The sequence below is a fragment of the Puntigrus tetrazona genome, chromosome 25 (genome assembly GCF_018831695.1).
Source record: "Puntigrus tetrazona isolate hp1 chromosome 25, ASM1883169v1, whole genome shotgun sequence".
Classification (NCBI taxonomy): Eukaryota; Metazoa; Chordata; class Actinopteri; order Cypriniformes; family Cyprinidae; genus Puntigrus; species Puntigrus tetrazona.
In genome coordinates, this window is record NC_056723.1 from 5605117 (window position 1) to 5621215 (window position 16099).

At 37.0% G+C, this 16099-nt stretch overlaps 1 protein-coding gene across 2 annotated transcripts in view; it reads right to left on the reverse strand.

The window, feature by feature from the left end:
• Positions 1-16099, reverse strand: part of lrp5 (low density lipoprotein receptor-related protein 5) — a 55287-nt gene that overhangs the window by 3156 nt on the left and 36032 nt on the right. Inside the window, exons 9-23 of one of the 2 annotated variants that reach the window (XM_043227707.1) lie at positions 14449-14665; positions 13692-13981; positions 11145-11371; positions 9700-9884; positions 9287-9610; positions 8252-8448; positions 7157-7359; positions 5091-5281; positions 3033-3278; positions 2136-2261; positions 1788-2024; positions 917-1027; positions 602-835; positions 360-502; positions 105-202 (exon numbers count right to left, since the gene is read on the reverse strand). In XM_043227707.1, the coding sequence (XP_043083642.1) occupies positions 105-202; positions 360-502; positions 602-835; positions 917-1027; positions 1788-2024; positions 2136-2261; positions 3033-3278; positions 5091-5281; positions 7157-7359; positions 8252-8448; positions 9287-9610; positions 9700-9884; positions 11145-11371; positions 13692-13981; positions 14449-14665 (3029 nt within the window). The remainder of the gene's footprint in view (positions 1-104; positions 203-359; positions 503-601; positions 836-916; positions 1028-1787; positions 2025-2135; positions 2262-3032; positions 3279-5090; positions 5282-7156; positions 7360-8251; positions 8449-9286; positions 9611-9699; positions 9885-11144; positions 11372-13691; positions 13982-14448; positions 14666-16099) is intronic. The other variant, XM_043227708.1, reaches the window with a different exon arrangement.

The window sequence follows — 16099 nt, forward strand, 5'->3', positions numbered from 1 at the left end:
TTCATGTGTACTTATCTACCCACTTGTCAGCAAATCTACCTTGGCCGATATTCCAACCATCCATCCGTCTATCTAGGATCTCTGGATTAAACACACACACACACCTGTAAGATCTGGTTGTCGATGGGCTGTTGGATGAATAAAAGACTTCTGCGTTGTACAGTGAGCGATCTGTCGCTGGTGATGGAGGAGGGTTGAGCATCTATACACAGAAAAGTAAAAAAATAAACATTAAAATTCTCAGATATATGGCATAAAGCACAACAAACCACACAGCATAAAATATATGTAGGAGCCTTTATATTAAAATACAAAACTATGTTTTTCTGTATGGAATTAAACAATAAACAACACAGTACCTGAGGGTAAAAAGCTCCTTTGGTGCTGGAAGAGCTACTGGATGATGCTCCCGTCACATGGTTTCTGTCGTAGAGAGGTGCCCCACTGCTGCTGCTGCCCATGAGACTCACTGAGCTCATCATGGACTTCCCACAGGAAATACCTGAGACGCAGCGAGATCGCACTCATCACACACAAAAGACTCACACAATCACAGACAGAGACAACACTCAACAGCGGCTATCAAACAGCAGACCTTTACCTGTAAAAGTACCGTGCTGTGAATTTGTGGGTGCAATGAAGTTAAGAGGCACGTGAGGGGTCCCGCTGATGTACTCGTGTGGGAAGCCTCCGTTGGGGCCCTTGTAATGGCGGCACACAACTCTCTGACACACAAAACACATGCCTCCCATCACGAAGACAGAGAGGATGATGCCGATGACGGGGCCGATGGTGCTGGTGTGACGTGGAATGTCGTTGGGGGGCGAAGGGAAATCTGTGAATAAGCCAAACAGGTATTCAAGCTACTGCATGCATAGTCAAAAAAACCTTGGCTTTTTTGGTATGGTAAACTTACCACAGAAAAGCTCATCCGATTTGTCCGTGCAGTCTGCGAAGGAGTCACACTGCTGTTTCTTCAGAATACACTGGTTGTTGCCACAGCGGAACTGATTAGGCATGCAAATGGCTAATGGGAAAAACGTGAGAGGACAGATTAGTGACTGACACAACAATTGGTTTATGAAAAGCATAAATGTATGCATAAGTTTTGGACGATTATCTGTAACTATACAGTTTTATGAACACCAGTCAGTGATTTAAGATCAATGTTTTTCGAACGATCCACAATGGTTTTCATTTAATTTCAAGTTGCACATAATGAACTGCAATTAATTATTACATGAATTAAGTAAATCATTTGAGCCATTTTAGTAAATAATTCAGAATCATTTTAACTTAACCTTTTTTTTTTTGCATGTTTGTTTCAAATTTACTTATTTTGTGCCACCAAGTATTTCCCTCTTATCTTGTGCGTTCATTATTTTTTCACATTTTTGTTCTTCCAAATATTTTTAACTACAAGCTATTGTACAAATCTAATAATGTATTATCAGTTCACAAAAAAAGAGATGACAGCATTTCACCACATTTGGAATAAATCACACCTCAGCTTCCTGCCAAAAAAAATGGCGTAAGGGTTTTCAAGAAACTGAAAATGCTGCGTAAAAAATGAAAAAGCACTGCTCTTTCTGTTGGCAGCGACACATTGGCAAATCATGACAATTTGGAAACAAATATTGTACGTTTATAGTATTCACACATCCTGTTTGAAAAAGAGAGCCGCTTTTCTGGCTTGTCACGCTTATAACTTCAAGCTTGTGTGTTTTTACAGAATCAGTCAATTCTGGTAATCCAGCAGGTTTAAACTTCGTAACATTTGGACATACTGTCGCAATCCTGTTCATCAGAGCCGTCCGCACAGTCAGGTTCTCCGTTGCAGCGCAGCTGGGAGTCCACGCATTGGCCTTTGTCGCACTGGAACTGCAGTTCGGAGCAGATGGGACAGTTCATCTCGTCGCTGTGGTCTGCGCACTCAGCAATGCCGTCACAGCGCCACGCCATGGGGATGCAGTCAATCTCACCGGTGGCGCAGGTGAACTGCTCGCTCGAGCAGGTGGGAGGCTCTGAGGGGGGTCGTGGGCAAATATGTGATCAGCGCACATGCGTTAAAACCAATTGGCACGTTTTTGATTTCATGCCACACGTGTGTCTGTGTATATATGTCAAAAATGTACCTCCACAGCTGAGCAGATTTTGAAGCAGCACCAGGTGCATGGGACATGAGCAGCGTGGCGTCCCATCACCCTTAGCAATGCAGATGTGGGAGCAACCTCCGTTGTCACGGGAACAAGGGTGGGATGCTGTTAGGAAGATTAAAGGACAATTATACTCTTTAATCACAGGAGATCTGAAGCCACATGGTCTTTAACTATGTAAACCGATTTTGACAACCTATGATTTTTGCAAGTCAACAAGGTCAAATGCTGGTTTAAAACACACAACTACCAGTTTAAATTCACTTAGATGTTTTTGACTAGTCTCTTAATTCATTTAGGTTGTTAAAGAAGAAACTGGGCTATTTTTACAGGTTAAAAATATAATATTTTTTAGTGTTGGTGAACGATTGATAACATCCAAATATATTCCACATAAAATGTGTGAATATATTTTTAAAAAGTATTATGTTTATAAATATATACACATGTAGATAATTTCTAAACATATACTGGATGTGTGTGTCTTCATATACACAAGTAATATACACAGCACACACACAAACACACACTATTAACAAAATGTTTTATTTTTATTTTTTATTAATTTTTATACTATATTGGATCATTATATTAGTGTATTAGTGTATTACACGACATCCATAAATAAATAATATAATAAATGGTAATTTAAGCTCCAATTAATATAACTAAAATGTAGCTTAATTAATAGAATAAATAAAAAGTATATGCATATTATTGTACTATGGTGCATGCTTAGTTAATGAAAAAAGACCTTTCTGTTCTGGAAATTGAATCAAATTACATTTATATATTTTGATTATAAATTATTATTGATTATAAATTATATGTTATATACACACACACACACACACACACACATTACAGTAAACTCACCAGATTTTTGTAACAAAGCTAAATATAAGAATTTACCAAACTCCTCCGGCTCCATGTACTCCACGGCATGGATGCCGGTCAGGTACTGGAGTCGCCCCTGGATGCGTGTCCTCTTCTCTCCGGTCAGCTTATCCACGCATTCGATCATCTGCTGCTGTTTGTCGATCCAGTACAGGTGATCACCCAACACAGTCAGACCGACAGGCTGAAGGATGTTCGAGTCCTGGAGAACGATACGATTGGCCCCTGGGAAGCAAACAAAGAGATCAGAGTCATGATTGAAGTTTTTTCATTGTGTCATATTATAAATCGCATCTTATCGGCCTTTGTGTTGGTCATTTGGCTGCGGAGGAGGGTTCTGTTGCGTAAGGAGATTAGCAGTGGCTTAAGGTGTGATCATCTGTCTTATGCTAACATCAAACATCAGAGCTCAGCATCTGGAGAGACTTTGCTTTCTGGCAGCTCACTTGTAATAATAAAGCGATAGAGTGATTTTGTGTGATGAAGGCACTTGAATAACCTCTGAAGAATGAACTAAGACACAGTCCATCAAATTCTTCATTACAGCTTGTCAATGTATATACCAGGTTAAGACAACACAGACTACGCTGTTTTGATTAGTTTAGACTAGACTGTATTGATAATACGCAGCGCAAGTGTAGAGAGTGCCTGGCCTGCGCTATCGGCCCGTATTTGTTTGGTTTCCATAGCTCTGTCATTTGAAATGTTTAGAAGATCAAATCTCATTGGAGAGGTCAGAAAGTTGTCCTCGTTTCACATGGTGTTCCAGAATACTGCAGAACTGATTGCAATCAATTTGCCCACGGGCGATAAAATACAAGTCAGGAAACAAAAACAATGTGAGCATGAGATTCAGTGACATTTATGGCTACGTGTTGAGTGAAAAGGCCTTATCTTTCTGGCAAAGATGGGACTTTAGAATTGATCTTCAAAATAAATGAATAACATTGAGTTGCATGGGAACATTTAGTTTTTTTATTGTAAATGATGACGTTTGTGTTGAATATGACTAACCGCACTATTTTTTTTTTTTTTTCAGTAGCACAAGTCTATTTTACACTACTTGTGTTAACAATTCATGTCATTTTTAAACTCAACTTTCACTCTAATATTTCTACTGATTATTAGCTACGCACAATATTTCGTTTACGTAATGTGTGTGTACTGTGTTTGTTTGTTATATATATATATATATATATATATATATATATATATATATATATATATATATATATATATATATGTGTGTGTGTGTGTGTGTGTGTGTGTACACATTCAGTATATATTCAAAAAATATTTACATGTATATATAGTTATATATTTATGTTATTGTATTATATATTAACAACATAAAACCTTTTCTTAAATGTATACATGCATGTGTTTGTATTTATCTGGATTGTGTACTAAAAGAATAATAATTTTTAACTGTGTACTAATAAAGTTTATTTCAGCATTAATTTTAATGAGTGTACTAATAAAGTGTTTCTTTTAGATAACGTGATTAATCATTTTTATCAACAAAATAATTTTTTTTTAAATTGTCATTTTAATTTTAGTTTAAGGTTTTAGTAAATGTGTTATGTGCCTTTGTCATTTTTATTAGGTTAATTTTAAAATATTTATCTTTTAGTATTTTTTAAATAATATTTTTTTTTAGTTTTAGTAATTTTTACTACAATTTCAGTACATCATGAACTAGAACTTTATTTCTTTTAGCAATTTTCATTTGTTTTTAAGTTTAAGCTTGATCCAATATTATATTTTATTTTATTCCAGCTTCATTTCAATCAATAAGAAGTATTTGTAGGTGTTGAAAATACCAATAACATTAAAATAACAGTAACAACACCGATTCATACAGCAGCTTGTATCCATTAGATATAAATATAGCTCATTTACATTTATTAAAATTTATTCACTGTACAGTTTAATGTAGTGATGTTAGTTTTAATATTTTATTTATACAAAATAGTACAGATATTTTAGTAAAGGCCTTAATATGAGACAAGCCAGCAAAAATGCAGTAGTATTTACCAGACAGGTCGCTGCTTTCAATCCTCTTCAGGTCTGCGTCCACCCAGAACAGTTTGCCCAGCTTGTTGTCCAACGCCAGAGCCACGGGGCGGATCAAACCGGTTGTGAACAGGGACTCACGCTCCGTCCCATCCAAAGAAGCACCTTCGATTTTAGCCGAGCGATCCTGGACAGTAGTGAAATACATGTATCTGTGGAAAAAAGAGGATTTCAAAAGTTACCATTTTACTAGATGTAAAATTATGCAGTAAAAATATGACAATTCTTTTTGCTTTAAGCGGATTATACAAACATCTTTCAAGATGCTTCAACATTTAAAAAAAGTGTTTGTAGTAATTTACGTTGCTGAATTACATAACAAGCACACGATCTGTAAGAATGAATAAACATTAATTTGTAGAACAGAGATATAATCTTTGATGGGGTTGTGATATTTTGACTGTGTGGGAGAAAAGGTGCATATCTTCACACGTCCCAAATGCACTTTAGCCCTAATGTTATGTCTAGACTAGTCTGATAACTCTCAAAGGTGCGTTTTCTCCTTTGTTTTCGGTTGCTGTCTGGGAAACCCAAAATTTGCATCTGTTAGCAATTTTTCTCAGCTTTCAAAAGCAGAATGCTGATATCAATATCGTACAGTACAGCGTCCTTAAAAATGAGATAAACCATCACAGCAACAAAGCAAACCACTTAAAAAACAGTTACCTCCTTTGGGAAACATTTGGGGATCCACATTATATGTGATGCATTTCCAAAGCTAAGATGGGAACAGAAGAAATGAATAAACCCCAAAGTTGGTTTGGCTGATGGATCTGAAGACGCCTTCTCTGAGTCAGAGCACTATGGAGTGTTATGTACTCGCTAAATGCCTGCCAATGTCTGACTTTAGCGCGGGGAATGTAGCCTTTCGCGTATTAAATTTCCCACCTGCGACGTTAAACAAATCCTTATGCGAATATCTTTGAAGATGTTTGGATCCCGAACGCTCCGAAAAACTAGGTAAAGCAATGCTCCATCAATTTTTACGACATCGAGGATGTCAGATTTGACAGCGTTTTGGATACGGATCCAACGACTAGCTAATGCGAACTTTTAGAGAGGGTCAGCACAAGGCCTCGACAGGAACAAATCAGGCACAACTAATGAGGTTATCATGTGAATTAAAATCTAAATCACGCTAACAAATTCTCTACAAATCCGTAATTTGTAGACACAAAGCGAATCTAAAAATAAAGGTATTAAAATAATTACTTACAATTTTTCCCATCTGTCCTATCATAACAAAAAACAAAAATCATACACAAAATTTTAATTAAATGAAATTAAAAATGGCTGAATTGTAGGCAGAATTGCCTTTTATTTAACTTAAATAATCTGTCATATTTTTAGTTTTGTGGCAAAAAAAAAGAACTCATTTAAAATGTTAATAAATTCTTTAAAGTATAATAATAATACTAATCTTTCTATTTAGTAATCTCATAAACAAAGAAGCATAATCTGCTCAAATTAGAGATAAAAGTGAGACTAAATATAGGGCTAAATGCAATATGCTGGTTTTTGTGCCATAATTTGTCTGTCCTGCCACTCTTGTGGGAGAAGTCCCCTCCACCCCACCCAGACGAGGCTGTGAGGGTGAGACGGAAATAGAAAAGCCACTGATGACGGTCACACTAACAATGGGACACACAATTACAGTGCATGCAGCCAACGCCTGCGTATGGTCGACCCGCGAGCGAGCACCGCGGCACGGGGACCACAGAGGGCCATCTGTTCCACATATTTGGCTATTGGAGAAGCCTGGATGGAATCAGGAGTTTTTCTTCAATACGAAAGAAATGGCGAAGTGCCCCGTCATTAGAGTATCCATTTCTGAGCTGTAATTTCGAGTCCGCCGGCCATAAATCAATAAACTTTTCATAAGGTGTTGTTATGTTTCTGGAAAGGAGCCAAACCGAAGCTGAAAAATAAAATCTGGGCTCGAGGTTGTGGATGACCGGTTAAATTTAATGCAGGTTGTAATGATAATGACATGCCCCTACATTTTATTTGCCAATTAATGATTGTACCCTTTCTCTGCGTTCACCACGATAGCGCGTGGCTTGTCCACGTCATCCTTCAGGACCTCCCCGATCACGTGGCCGTCCATGCGATGGATGTTGATTGTGTTGGTGGTCTCGCAGGTCCAGTACACGGTGCGACTGTAGGGGTCCAGGCTCAAGTCATGAGGCTGTTTCTGGTGGAGGTTGGTTGGAGTCATCACTGTGGATGCCTGGATAATTCAGATGACACCACATTATAATTTCTTTAAATAATAATAATGATTAATGGTCATAATCAATGATGTCATATATTATAATAGCATTATTAATATTAATAACAATGTGTGTTACTATCATACTACTACTACATATATACACATTTATAAAATTACAATTTAAGGTGAATAACTAAATGACAAGTTCTATATCATATACTATATACCATATAAATGTTATGAAAATCATAAAAAGTTATTGAAAATTTAATTACTCAATAATTATATAATAATAAAAATGTTAATGCCAATATTGGTTATTACTACTAATGATAATAATGAGAAAAAATATTTCTAACCCACTTTTTGTATTATGGGACGTTGTGGGATGTTAAAAATAATAATAATAATAATAATAATATATAATTACAGGATAAGTTTCATATTATTATGCTGCATATAACAATTAGCAAACAATTTATTAGTAAGCTAAAAAAACTATTTTTGTATTATCTTAATTTTAGGATAATTATAATAATTTAAAGTCAACATATAATTACACAATAAGCTGGACCATTAATCTAATTAAATCACAAATAATTTAATGTCAATATAATGAGTAAAGTTACAAAATGAGAATATTGTAAGAAAAAAAAAAAAAAAAAAAAAAAAAAAAATATATATATATATATATATATATATATATATATATATATATATATATATATATATATATATATATATATATATATATATATACACATATACATACATAAAAAAAATTATATTATAGATTTTACTTTAAGTAATATAAATTAATATAGTTCTTTCTCCTTTAAATATATATTCAAATGATGAATCGAATCAACGTCAAGGTAACATCAACATGGTTTGCCTAAACAGTCACCTGACTGCCGTCGTCTCTGGCCCTGCGGATGTTTTGTCGGCCGTCCACCCAATAAACCAGACGTTCCAGAGGGTCGAAGCTGATAGCGCGCAAGTTCTTCATAACGTGGATGGGTAGAATCATGTCTGGACTCTGTTCTCCCAGGACCATTCGACTGATAGAGCTCTTCTGGCTAAAGAGCAGGAAGCTAGAGGGCGCTGTTGAGCAAAATAAGGAAAGGTTGAGAATGAAGGATTCAAACTAAGTTATAGGCGCACAGGTCAACAATGGACATCTCGGAGCCAGCTCCATTCCTCTGATCAGAAGGTGAAGGTCAGCTAAATGCAATCACACGAACTAAACGCAATCAGCCTATCCCTTCAGGCCATGAAAGAATGAAGAAACAAGAGAGAGGGAAAAACACACGTAGAAACACATTAGAGTTGCCAAGACCTCTGCACTCTTGGCCAAATGCTTTCACCGTGCTCCCTGGCGTGCTCGTTTAATCCAAGTTCTGTAATTTTTAAGCTTATAAGGAATTAAATGCATATGGCTGAGTTTTGAATGGCCAGGAGCCATTGTTTTCTAATGCCGTTTCAATCTGCCAACTGCATCTTAAAACCCATGACTCACTTTAATGTCGGTAAAACCCAATGAACTTCATGGCTGGGAGACCATAGATTACTTTACCCCCGATGGCTGCTAAAATCTCCAAACAGTGCATTTTAATAAGGGGTTGGCAATAAGGACAATATTGTAGAATAATAATAATGGTAGTTTAATAAAGTATAAACATATGTTTATACAATAGTAAATCTTACATTTATTATACAATTAGTTTATTTTCTATATTTTTTTGGTTTATTTACATACTACTACTACTACTATCTGTAAAAATATAGGCAGGGCGAAAAAAAAAAATCGAAATTATCTGTTTATATTGGAAAACATTTTTTTAAATTATTTATTTACTGTACCTAAAATAATTAGAAGCCAAATGAGAAACTAATAGTACACCTCACATTTCTCTTCTAAACCCTCTATGCCTAAACTCACAGCTGCAGTTGCGTCCGTTTGCCTCCAGGGTGTAGTGAGAAGCGCAGCGGCACTGGGCTCCAGAGGGTGATGCTAGGCAGAGGTGGGCACACTGGCCGTTGTTCTGCGAACACTCGTTGGCGCCATCTTGTCTGGACGAGTGGAAAACCAGGATGTCCATGACATACTCCAGGTGCCCTTGGACCACTGTCCGGTTCAAGCCACTGCGTTTGTCCGCCCGCTCGATGCTGCGCAGGTTCCAGTCGGTCCAGTAGATATAATCGCGATACTGAGTCAAGCCGAAAGGATGAGGAAGATCGTCAGCCACTATCTCTCTCTGCAAACCTGTGGACAAGAAAAAGAACGTCAGAGAGTCTAATACTAAATGGTTTATGAGGCATTTCTGATGTTTTTTTAAAACCAATTTTTGTCACCTTGCATATTTGTGGACTCAATCATGCAGGTGTCCAGGTCTGTCCAGAAGAGTCGCTGGTCAATGAAGTCAATTGTGAGTCCATTGGCTCGGCCCACTTTGTCCACCAAAGTCACAATGTTACTGCCGTCCATGTGAGCTCGAGCTATCCTGGGTCGACCGCCCCATTCGGTCCAGTACATGTACCTGCAAACCCACATCATTTACTTTGATTGCAGAATAAACAGATTGCTAGAATTAACTCTATCCATCATCACACTGATAAATGTGCACAGAATTTTGCCAAAATTGCTCATTTCCAACTGCTATGCCTGGGTAAGGCTGATAAACCAAAAAAACACAGCATAAATACATGTACTATTAATTTATTACTCTTTTTTTTTTTGCTATTAATATATGTATAAATCATACATGATTCTGAAGTTATTCACATTTGTTAATAGTTTCATAGTCAATATTTAAAAATTATAGTGATACATATTATAAAATCAAATTATAAATAAATCAACATAACATTTACAAAAATATAATTTATTAATGTTAAATACACATATTTTTTTAATAAATGAGCAATAATAATATACACAATATTAAAAATAGTCATATTATATATTATACATTAAATTGTTTAATTTATAAACTTTTAATAAAATACATTTTAGAAATTTCTATTAATTGTAAAAAATTATAAACATTTTATTAATATGAAGTTACATTAACAAAGGCCGATACCTATATTTATGCATAAAATTTAAAAACAATACTATGTATTTTGTTTATAAATACATATGTATAGATAAATAAATAAATAAATAAATAAATAAATATTTAGTCTAGCTTCAGCAAAAGCTTGTATGACAGGAAACTTAGAAAGGCTGAGGTTTTAGTGTTAAACAATGCAAAAATGTTACTTTTCTTCCCATCGGGCAAGCAAGCAGTGAAAAACACACCTAACCAACCCCTCAGCCCACTCAATGCACCACTGGGCTAAGAGTCAACTGAGTCAACACCTCTCAGTGTTAAGGTGAGAAGAGACAATGCTAAAGAATGCGTTGGCTAATAGAGGCAGTCGTGCCTCAGAAGCCACAGGAATGCCTGCTGGGCGCTGGAGGACATGACTTCTCTCCTCTGAGCCACATGCAGCGGCTGTGGCATGTTGGCACTTGTCTTCTGCCACACATACAACTTGATGCCCCGAGGAAGCGCTGTAATACCAATGAGTGTGTCTGTGTTGGAGTACGAGGGTGTTAAATCAGACATTTAACTAGTGGTAATCGATTAGCACATATCCAGAGGGCTATAAAATGTAGGAAGCCTACGGTTAACCAAAACACAAGCGGTGAAACAGTGCTAAAAACAGTGCGCATTCAACATGGTTAAAGGGATACGCAATGAATTTAAGGGTGAAATTGCAGCTAAAGGAGATTTTAAAGCTGGCTTTCCTACCCGTTGGCAGGATCCAGAGCAAGAGAGCGAGGGTTGTCCAGGTCTTTACAGACCAGCACTTGTCGGTACTGGCCGTCCAGACGGGCCACTTCAATACGGTTGGTGCCGGTATCAGCCCAGTAGAGATTTCGACCCATCCAGTCCACAGCCATTCCCTCAGGATAATCCAGGCCAAACTCGATAACCGGTTCCACCGAACTGCCATTCATGAAGGCCCTGCTGATAGTCTAAACAAGAAAAGAGATCAAAGAAGTGAATAAATACTAATACTGAGAGTATTAATAAATATATACATACACACACAATTGTGCACCTGTCACAAAGTTCCAAAAAAGCCAAAAAGGCTATTTAAGACAAGCTGCTGCATGTTGATGCTAAAATAAAGTAATACTTATTTAGGAGGTATTTTCGTTATGTAACAAATATAATTAAAAATTATATATTTATTTACATGTATTCATTTTGCAGAACAATAAAATGTATGTATGAACTAACTCACAATTTACACACACACACACACACACACACACACACACACACACGTGTATAAATGGCATCTTATTGTGACTGAAGGCCAGCATGTTATGTCTTTGGAAAAGATTTTTCCCCTAGTAGTTATTTGATCATTTATTAGCCATTCAACATTACAAATATATAAATTTGAACATTTAAACTAACTTCTACTTCAGGTGAACATAAAACCAATATAATACCAATATTGTTTTTTCTATAAAATTACCCCCCCTCCCAAACATTTAACCACTGACTATAGCCATTTACCATTTAGACTTAAAACAAGAACTTCTAATTTAAGAGAACTTCAAACAACCTTCACATATAAAGCCATTATAATATTGTCATATTTACTTGTGCCCTTCAGCAGAAATATACAGAAACGGAAATTCAAATTGTCCAAAAGATTCTAAATTAAATAAAGAAATTTTTTGTCATTTGATTAATAGACATCACAGCAGCTGGTTATTCTAGGTTGGTTATTTTGGCCGTTATATCTTTAAGAGCTGCCGCTGCTGATTGTGACGAGGTTCTGACATGAATCTTATTTCATCTCAATTTTCTTTACTTTTTCTGACCCACTTCAGATCATAAAGCCTCTATTAATGAGCTGACAAGTTAAATCTGGTGTATTGGATGAGTGAGGCAGCGCTGGGCTCCTCCAGGACAGTTCTGAAAACCATTTCAGAGACATGTGTGACTTATATAAAACGTATTACATGCTTACACAGTTTTAAGGCAGCTTTAATCATCTTTTTGGTAGCTTCATGACTTAACTGACCACGACACTGCATGCAAGCAGTTTATTTCACGCTTTGAGAAGAAAAGATACAGAGCACGCTGGTGTCTTTGTGCATGCATTTGAAGAGAGCGCTCATTTGATCAAAGTGGAGAGCGCGTCTGAAACGTCTCCCGTTTGATTTGGTCGTAAAACGTTCTGTGACTGAATAAACGCACTTCTTGTGAAGAGAAAAAGTGACAGAAGCAGCAGTCGTGAGTGGGGCCACTACCTGCTATAGTTAAAAGCAGTAACGCCGCATTGTATCAGATATTTTAGAACATATTTGAAATGCAGCTTAAAAAGTACATGCTGGTGCGAAATGGCTTATGCTAGTTAGTGCTGGTTTAGCTAGTCGATTAGTATTGCCATACTGTTCACCAGTACGATACTTCTAAACACCTTATATCAATTCTAATTGTTTTACAAGGAAAGATAATGTTATCTTAAAAGTGCGATACAAACATTATCATCACAAAATTGAAAAAGGCTGCTTTAGATCTTTTGAGGTGAAACATCTTGTACTTCTGACGTTTCAAATCTGAGCCCAACAGCTGCTTTGGTTTAGAAGTGATGGCATCTTTTTATCTTCCTCCAGTGTGGAGGTAAAAATCGTCAGCTAAACTTTTTTTATAATCCTTGGTTTACTTTTACTTTAATGTACAATCGCTCACCGCCACAACATTATATTTTTTTTTTAGATACACTGAAGTTAACCAGTTTCAGTGGCGAGTTATTGTTTCCATGGTAATGCACGTCATGCTTGTCATGTGACACACTGAGGCCACAATAACGCAGATGGCAGATGGAACCCTTTCTCATTTGTTTTTATTTTATTTTTTATGCTTTATTTTAAAATTTCACAAACTTGCTTACCATGTCATGAACAATCTCATATTCCGATCCACAAATATGTGCAAATGAGTGTTTTGCGCCATTCAAACATCATTATAAGCTATCTTGATCATCATCTTTAACATGTATTTCAGAAAGTCCTGTCAGTCAGAATTACAGCATGGGAATTGAATCGATTTTTCCAAGTAAGTGGCCGGTGAACTTGGTCAAGAATATAGTGAACTTTTTAGTTACTTACACTATGTGTATCCGATAGGCATCTGTCCAATAAACATCCGCAATTGCACAAAAGTGCAGTTTGAATTTATCAGTTATGTGGCGTCACCGAACGCTCTAAACCCCATACGTGGGACCATATCCACCACAAAAGGCTGAAAAGTGGACACATGAGTAGTCTGTACCTTGGTGATGACGTCGGTCCAGTAGATCCTGTTTTCTAAAACGTCAAAGTCCAACGCGGAGACCTCCTTGACCCCGGTGAGCGGGATGGGCACGTCATTGCTGTTGGTGCCCAGAGAGATGCTGCGTATGTCAGCGCGGTTGGTGAAGAGCAGGAACGCTTCTGGAACCACACAAGTACGCAGGTCACTCAGCAACTCCAAGCCCATGGGGCAGGCGCAGCTTAGACCCTGAGGCCGATGGAAACACAGATGACTGCAGCCGCCGTTGTTTTCTGCACAGCCGTTAGTGCCTGAACACACACAAATGGAGATCTATAGATTAGCTTCATGGAAACAATTTTTATAAATTAAATATTATACATCAATATAATTCTGTCAGAAACACTATCGTCAAACTTGGCATACATTTTGGTTTGGTGGTATTGGTAGCATGGTATATATAGGTAATAACCTTGACAATATTTAAATGTAGCACATTATTCAAAATAAAAGGATTTTGATTAAATGAGGAATATCAGAAAGTGAAAGGAGGAGATGGGGATGGAGGAGGGTAATTTGCTAATTTTTCTAAACAAGATCCAGGTTTGTAAATAGCTCCAATTCCAGGTTTCAGTAACTAGTTACTAAAGAAAATCAGTAATTTGACTATGAATGTGTTAAAATGTAATCCAAATTGCATGTAATCGGTACTGCTTATATCACTGCTAATTTTCAATATGCATTTCAGGTTAGAACAGTAAGAGGTAAGAGGTCTTACCAAAGGTCTCTGAGACTTTTGTGGCTTTGAGACCCATGAGGTCAGGGAGCTGTTCGACGATGACCTCACGAGTGGCGTTGGTGATGTGAACTCTTTCGATGCTCCTTCTCTGCCAATCTGTCCAGTAGATATACTCCCCCAGAAGCGTAAAACCAAAGATATGAGGTAGTTTGTCCTCTAGAATAGTCATCCTATTAGTGCCATCCACATTAATGACCTGTGAAAAAAACAAAACAATCAATCAATCAATTAGGTTTTGTCTCTGGTCACAATTCACTGAACATCTCCTTGGTGTTCCAAAATTAGGATACGTTTTCTCTTTAAGAAATTGACATTTGTAGGTGGTCAGATCAAACAATTTCAATTAACAGCAGAAAACAGGAAACAAATGAACAAATCAGCCTGGATCTGTTTACGTTCGCCAAACAGCTGTACACCACATGCACCATTGGACAGATCTCCAAATACTCAGATATTTGAACTGCCATAATTGCAGTATCCTAATCCAAACCAGCTAGGATTTCCCAATTGTGGAAAAAAAAATCCCCAACCAAATATGTAACTGCCAAAAGAGTAGCTATTTTAAGTCATTACAGAGTACGCAAGCTTGAGCATGACTCTTTGAATCTCTACGTTTAGCGTTTTTTTCACTAAAGGAAGGCTACACAATCATTTCTATTTCAGTGAACGTGACAAAATAAGATTCCAGTCACAAGGGTTGCATTACAGAGAAGAAAATAACGCAAACTGATATAGGGAGTGGAGCCAGGACATGCCTGAATCTTTAAAAAAAAAAAAAAAAAAAAAAAAAGAGAGAGAGAGAGAGAGGGAGGGAGAAAAGCAAGAGAAAGTGACAGATGGGAGCTTGAAACCAAGTGGGTTGCTGGGAATTGGGTTTGTTTCTGAAAAGGTTGCAATTACCGTTTCTGGAAACCGTCCTGACATTACTACTTCTCAAAATAGATGGCTTTCCATTTTTCACATTTAGCGAACGGGTGTCAGTTGCAGTAAATGCTACCCACCTAATCAAATACATTCTGGAAAAAAGGGGGCGAAAAATTGCAACGAAAAACCTTGAAAGCTACTAGCTTTATCCAGGCTTATTACGAAGGCCTGCAATTGATCAAACGCTTCAAACACTTGCTTTCTCTTTCCAACACCAGAAAGCACCGTTTCACTAAATTAATGTTAATAAAAGCAATATATATACATATATATATAACTTTTTTTTAATACATGTAATGCACTCATCATGAAGTCATTACTGGAAAGCATCCATGCTTTTTATGTTGCAAAAGCTGTTGGGAGTTTTTGACATCCTATACCTGTGCAATCAGACACTAAGAAATGCAGAAGGCTCTTTTTTTTTTTACTATTTTCAAACCGCCTGCAGCCAGATGTCTTTGTTTGCCGAATGAAACCCATGACAGTTTACTCTATCATGTCTTCTCCCTGAATGATGAATGAGATTATAAACGCTCAAACGAGCAGGTCAAGATTGAGTGACGGGCGTATTAATGCAGCATATTGTTCCTGGGTAAAGTAGCTCTCCGAACAAAGACTTCCTGTGCGCTGTCTTTCCCAACCCAGAGTTCTTCCTGTGAGGACTGGTGGAGGGGGTTTTGGGATTGGGGCGGCTGCCAGGGACGGG